This window comes from Nanorana parkeri, unplaced genomic scaffold (genome assembly GCF_000935625.1).
Source record: "Nanorana parkeri isolate BGI_ZX_2015 unplaced genomic scaffold, ASM93562v1 scaffold2041, whole genome shotgun sequence".
Taxonomy (NCBI): domain Eukaryota; kingdom Metazoa; phylum Chordata; class Amphibia; order Anura; family Dicroglossidae; genus Nanorana; species Nanorana parkeri.
In genome coordinates this window covers 4708-12020 of record NW_017308309.1, presented here as the reverse complement: position 1 = coordinate 12020, position 7313 = coordinate 4708, and the positions used below count along the sequence as shown (strand labels likewise).

The following is a 7313-nucleotide window of genomic DNA, read 5'->3' as shown; positions in this document are numbered from 1 at the left end:
GCTGCAGTGCACATCCCAGTGTGCTGTTGCCAAAACTGCTGCAGGTCCGATTTATGGTCCATTATGGAGCATTAGGCAGCCCATTCAAATCATGAGCAAGCATTAAGCACACTATAACAGACCTGCCCTGGTATGAATAGGCTCCAAGAACCCAGTCACAAGTGCCTAAGCAGATAGTTCAGTTGCAGAATAAGTCATTTACCGTTGCTAAATAAATACCCTTCCCGGACTTATATACACAAAACTGTAAAACAAATCTATTTATCAAACAAAACTGTACTGTTTCCTTTTAGAAAGGCTCTTTTCAAGTGCACAGAGAAAGAAATATACTGACAACTGTTTACTAACAAACCATGTGATTACCATATAGTGATCACATGACTGAGCATCACACTGACTGGCTCTTGATCATTAGTAGAGACTGGGAGCTGTCAGTGACAAGTGTGGTCTCACAGCTAAGAGCTTGCAGCGTTGTTGTCACCTAGCAGACACATTGTAAGGTAGATTAATGTTCCAATCCACAGATTGGAGGCAGGAAGGGTCTAAAAAAAGTAACTAAAGAAAGAAATAGGTTGCCCATAACAACCATTACTGCTTTAGTTCTTAATAATACCACACAGACATTTCTTCCTACAGTAGCTTTGATGAGGCTCATCATGGAAAAACCTACTGAACATTTAAACAAGGATATAAAAATCACTCTTGCATGCAGGGCCCACAAAGTGTCATCATTGCCCGTTCATTTTAATTATTCCCAAAACAAGCTGCGCTCTTCTGCTCCACAAAGGATCCACAACCTGTGTTTCCCTACCACCTATAATAAGAGCGAACCACAAACAACTCTCATATATTTACACACATACATAACAACAGATGGTCACAACCTGCCCTCCACTCTTTCATAAAAAGGTGCTTACAACTTTCCCTACACTCGCTCACACGATGGGTGGTGATAACTTGCACTGCACTCTCTGCAGTGTGAGATCTAAGGCACTGCTGCCTCTGACTGTAGCCTCAGGAGATTGGAAGTGAGATTTGGTGATGTCACTAATGTGCTGCTCACTGTTCTACTTGCTGGAAGCTATGACATGAGGAAGTAAAGCCCTGCCTCTACCAAGATGGCCCCCTAGACACAGAGACAAAGTGCAGAACAAGGCATGGTAAGTCAGCAATGGGAAAGACTTGTAGCCTGTCATATGAAGCTAAAAAATGTACATGAGCTTCTTTTCAGGCAGAATCGTGCAATGTTTGGCACCAAAGACTTTAATGGGAGCTTTAAAAAAATCCATGTTAAAAGGAGAACTATGAGGTGAGTGATTTCCACTCACCTCATAGTTCTAGCCGACCTGTGACAATGAGACTGTCACAGGTCGGCTCAGTAGATCGGGAGGTGAGCGAACACATACCGGCGTTCACTCACCTCTCGATCCTGTCACAGCTCTCTGCCGTGACAGGGGGAGGGGCTGGATTCCCCTCTCCCCTCTGCCAGCACTGACTGGCGGAACGGACGGGGGAGGGGGCGGGTACAGCTGGCTCTGCCTCTAGATAGGCAGAGCCAGCTGTCACTTACGCAGCTGGGCGGACCTCGACGTCGAGGTCGGGAATCTGCTCCGGCTGCGGCATCTCAGTATACCGCGAGCTGTAGCTCGCGGTATACTGAGCTTAGGGTGACGGGAGGACGCTAGTTTGTGTCCTCCCGTTACCCTAAGGAGAACTATGGGGGAAAAGCCCTAACCCCATAGTTCTCTTTTAATGGGCTTTTCTTCAGTTGCACCCACTTTAAACTCTATTCTGCTCCTTTATTACAAGAAAAACACATGTACAAATGTGCAAAAACAGAAAACCTCAAAATCACCTGGCTGTGTTCATGCTTAGGTGTGAAAAGGGCCTAAAGAATACATTTTAATCCAGTTACAGATTGCTTAGAAATGGTGATGAAATATTCTCATCAATTGTACATTTTAAATGATCAAAACAGTGTCATGATCTCTTTAAAAGAGGCGGGGCCTTAATCTGGGTATACATGGTTACATTTTCTTTGTTAAACCTGCAGGCTGAATGAAGAAAATATAAGATTCCCCCATCAATGCTTATGGGTGTGGATGGGCGAATCCCCCACTGCTGTGCATTGTATTCCGACAGTGGCCTCCAGCTGCAAGCTCCATTCAGCTGAAGATTTTCCAACCTGCTTCTTCAATCAGCTGACTGGAGGATTCTGGACAGAAAGGTGCCGATATGGGCACCCACTGTGCAAATTTCGTCAGGCTCAACCAGAACTGGCTGAAATTTGCATAGTGTATAGTCTACTTTAGAACGAATCTCCCCAAAGTTGAATCTATTACAGGGGATTCCTGCACTTTGACTCGTATCTATTGCAGTTTTCTTAACAAAGCAGCAGGTGATCCACACACACAGGAAGCACGATTTCTGGCACAGTTTTGTATACAAACATTATCTGTGCTACATCATAGGCCTGGCTGTGCTTACTAGCAGGGGTGTTCAGATTCTCCACCACTTCACACCGATATATTTATCTGGTAGATAAACTAGTAATTCCCCAATGATAATGCGCATGTCTATGTGCTGCCCCCACATGTACACAACGCAACAGGCAGAAACCAATCAGGGCTGATTTCAAATGGAATCATAATAATAATGGAACTAAAATCAATGCGAGTAGAATTCATCATTCAGATAAAACAGGAAATCTACAGGAGCCTGCCCAGCATGTCACACCTGATCCCCAACAATCCCTACACATTCACTGCTGGCACTGATATCTCTGCTCCTCCCCAACATGCCCAATGCCAGGCACTAAACCTGGGACACAGACGGCAGTCAGTGCTCCCCTGGGACGCAGGCGTCAGTCAGTGCTCCCCTGGGACACAGAGACACAGACGTCAGTCAGTGCTCCCCTGGGACACAGAGACACAGACGTCAGTCAGTGCTCCCCTGGAACAGAGACACAGGCGTCAGTCAGTGCTCCCCTGGAACAGAGACACAGACGTCAGTCAGTGCTCCCCTGGAACAGAGACACAGAAGTCAGTCAGTGCTCCCCTGGAACAGAGACACAGAAGTCAGTCAGTGCTCCCCTGGAACAGAGACACAGAAGTCAGTCAGTGCTCCCCTGGAACAGAGACATCAGTGCTCCTCCTAGGCAAAGTCCTGCACTTGGTGCTCCTCTCAGACAATGACAGGCACTGTTCAGAACTGGGTGCTCCTTGCACACACTGACAGGCACTGGTGAGTACTGTCATCTCACCGGTTCTCCTGGATCCACTTCATCATGGCCAGCACCTCGGGCAGCTGTGCGGGGTCGGGCGGCGCCCCCTGCGGATAGAACTGGTCGGGGAAGTTGCGGTTGAGGTCCAGGTGTCGGGCATTCTCCCTGCCCCCGTTTTGCCCCCGGCAGTCCCCCTCCTGGGCCCGGTGAAAGCCGTCCGGATTTAGACTGGGCAGGATGTAGATGTCGGTGGTGTTGATGAGCCGGGTGATGCGGGGGTCCTTGCCATAGGCCTCCAGCAGGTACTGGATGAGGTAGATGAGCACCTGGCGGGACACCGTCTCATCGCCGTGCATGTTCCCCACATACTTGAACTGCGGCCGCTCCGGCGGGGCAGTTTGGAGGTCAGCGGTGATCCTCATCACCCACAGCTCCCGAGACTCCACAGACATGCCGATACTGAAGAGCTGGCACAGCTCCGGGTACGCCCGGGTGAAAGACTGAAGGCGCTCGGTGAGAGCCTCATGGTTGTAGTAGCGGTCGTACTTCTCCGTGTTGTCCCCTATTTCCTTCTTTATAGAAACCGCGAAGAGCGGGGAGACCGCCAGGGTCAGGACGAAGAATGACAGACAGCACCTGAGACTGAACATTCTGCTCCAGCCACTCTCGCCAGCTGCCACCATCTCCGTCACTCCAGCCTCCCTACTTCCTGCCTTCACCTAGCAACCGTCCCACTCACTTGGAGACTTCCATTTCCGGTACACATGCCCCACTTCCGGCCTGACTGACACGCGTGACGTTCATGCCTGTTGTTCTGTGCCCCACTTCCGTCTCCATGATGGACCTCACTGTGTTAGTGATGAAAGCATGAGCTTTCAGGGGTGGGCAGCCTCGGCACTCCAGTTGTTGTAGAACCATAAGTCCCATAAGGCATTGCAAGACTGCGGCAGCCAGAGGCAAGACTTCTTAAGTCATGATGGGATTTGTATTTTCATCACAGCTGGAATGCCCTGGTTGCCTAACCCTGAGTTTTGTTAAACTGGATGAAGTGTTCTAGGGAAATTGTGCAATTCATCGAGCATGACCTAAAATCTGATCTCATAGCAGGGTGGATGACCGCTCACTATTCTGAAGTAATCACTTTTGTAGGGATGCACCGATACTTTTTGAGTACCAATGCCGATACTTGGCATTTTCAGGAGAAGTACCAAGGTTGCAGCGGTTGCAGCTGGGACCTGGCTCTGGTGCTCCACCACTGTCCTGAAATCATTAGTCGATATTGTTTTAGAAAAACTCACATGACAATGAACAAAAATGTATCAGTACTCGTACTTGTAAGTACTTGGGCAAGTATCAGTACTCGCAAAACTGGTATCGGTGCATCCCTTTATTTATATTTATAAAAACAAAACCGTACATTAAAACAGAGATGTACTAATCCCAGGAGCTCTGTGTGCTCCTTACAAATGACAGCTGCCTCCTAACTTTTGAATTCTTCTCTAGTCTAGTCTTGGAGCTCGAAAAGTATCGGTACTTGTATTTGTACCGAGTATTGTAATTGGTATCGGTGCATCCCTACTTTTAAGCAGTTTTCAATGACAGAAACAACAGATCATGAAAACCTACCAGCAACATTTTAGATCTCTTTGTGGCATTCATATGAAGTGTTACCGGTAGTGGTAGGTTGAAGACATCCAGTTATTATTATTATTACACAGGATTTATATAGCGCCAACAGTTTGCGCAGCGCTTTACAACATAGGGAAGACATTACAATCACAATACAAATCAAGACCAGATGGTAAGGAGGGCCCTGCCCGTGAGGGCTTACAATCTAAAATTGTGTGATAAAAACCTGGTGATGTGTGATAAAAACCAAAATGATCAGAAAACAAATCTGAGGAATGGGCTGCAGGGATTTTTTTTTAATGATTCTGTAGATCGATGGACTCGGAATCTAGGTAGAATCTGAGATGTTTGTGAGAATAAATAAAATTACAAGCGTGTCTGTTCATTGGCGGACAGAGATGTAGAATTAATGGAAAAGTAGAAATCAGACAACCCAAATCTGACAGCTTGGTTGTATTTGGTTTTGACAGGAGACAGTACTGTCAGTACATGTTTGTATGTCAAAATAGCCCCCATTCGCACCAGAAGAGTGACAACACGCATCATGAAGAATCCCATTATTTCCAATGGTGCCTCTTCACAACTGAACTGTCCATTGGATTAAACAGAACTGCTCAAGCCTTAAAACGCCTGAAAAATGTGCAGAAAAAGTTAAAAAAAAAAGGCTATAAAATAACCAGAGAACACTGAAGTGTGAATGGGGACTGAGACATCACCAATAGGGTGAGCTCAGGTTCGGACTGAACCCGGCATTCCCTGCCCTGCAGATAAACAAAGGGGGCGGGGTGATTTTTGCTGCCATCATTGACCTCATATGGTCCCATGGCCATATTAGGTAATGCCATTGACCAAATATAGCGATGTGGCCATATAAGGTCAATGAGGTCACTGCATCCCATTACTTTGCTTACTTGCAGCTGCGGGTGGGGCAATCCTGGGCGGCAGTGGAAGGAGCTTCCTTTCGTGTTCAGAGGAGCTTAGGTGCACACCGGGTTCAGTCTGAACTTGAGCTCATCCCTAGTCACCAGTCATAACATCCTATATTCATATTTTGTTTTTCCCAGTTTGTTATTCCTCAGTTAGTCTGTGACTCTGGAATGCACCTGGATCCCAGGTAGTATTGTCACCTTTTCTTTGGAAATCTACCAGCCTTATGGTTGTTTTTTTCCTTTTATTAACATTGGCAATAAATTGAGTTAGTACTGGTCCTAATCCCGGGTCCACATTATGAATTGGGCCAGGCCATGCATTTAGCATTTACAGAGAGTGGTCAGAAATCCTGTTCAGACAGAAATAAGCAGGCTGCCATACTGACCTCTCCTTCTAAAAATGCTGTTTGACCGGCAGCCACCATGCCTATCCAATATATTTCTGAGCTGCTGCCCAGAAGAAGTCTGCAGATCAGCAGGTCTGTTGTTATAATCTGCATGCTTGTGTCTCCCATACACTTTCGGGGGTGTGGAAATTAAAAAACAAAAAAAATACTTGTCCAAGGACTAAATCTACTAAATAATTTAAACCAAAACCATATTTAACCCTGCTCATTGGTCAGTGTGGTCACAATTTGCAAGCGAAATGGCCAGATTTGAAGGGATTATTCAAATTTCCCAAATTACTTGGGAAAGCAAACTTACCCTTTAATGCACATTCAGGGGAATTTATCAAAACTGGAGCAGACAAAATCTGAATCAGTTGTGCCCTGACAACCAATCAGCTTCTCTCTTCAGTTTGTTCAGTTAAGATTTTAAAATAAGAGATAGAAGCTGATTGGTTGTCATGGACAACTGCTAAAGATTCTGCCTGCTCCAGTTTTGATAAATACCCTTGATAATACAGAGCGCTGCTGCCTGGCTACCACAATATGGCATACAATGGAATGGGGGCAGCACTCAGCACACACACACAATGCCCTACACGTGTTTATTTGCATGCAGATGGCGGGGGCAGCGGGTTTGGTTTAATTTTGTTTATTTGATTCATTTTTATTTTTTATCACTTTTAATATTTTTATTTTATTTTTACTTTTTAATCACTTTTTAATTTTTTTTATTTTATTTTTTACACTTAACTTTATTGCTATTCCACAGGGGCTAACAGGTACCTATGTGATAGCATTTGAAGGTGACAGGTTCTTTTTATGGAGCCTGCCCACCAATACGGAGGATCAAGCACAGCATCTGTGCAGCCTGGCTTGTGTCAGCTGAGACAGGAAGCACTGCGAGTACGATGCCCCTGTCTCAATGATGGCACGGTGTAGATCATAGAACAGACGTTCTCCGGTCTGCTCCCCACTCTCCATCCTTAAACCATTGCCAGGCAGGGGAGATGAACAAGCAGGCTGCTACAAATGATCACTTGCACAAAACGTGTGGTGGGTTCGCTGCTCTACATTCAGCCCTGCTTGCCTTCAGCAGGGCTAAATGTGCAGAAAATACACCTGCCCAGCGCCTGGAACTGCATG

At 46.1% G+C, this 7313-nt stretch overlaps 1 protein-coding gene across 1 annotated transcript in view; it reads right to left on the bottom strand.

Annotated features, from left to right (window-relative positions):
• The window catches only part of CPD (carboxypeptidase D), a 63740-nt gene extending 59768 nt beyond the window's left edge, over positions 1-3972 (bottom strand). Inside the window, exon 1 of the mRNA XM_018572471.1 lies at positions 3263-3972. Coding sequence (XP_018427973.1) covers positions 3263-3906 — 644 coding nt within the window. The 5' untranslated portion in view covers positions 3907-3972. The remainder of the gene's footprint in view (positions 1-3262) is intronic.
• Between the last annotated feature and the right edge of the window lie 3341 nt (positions 3973-7313).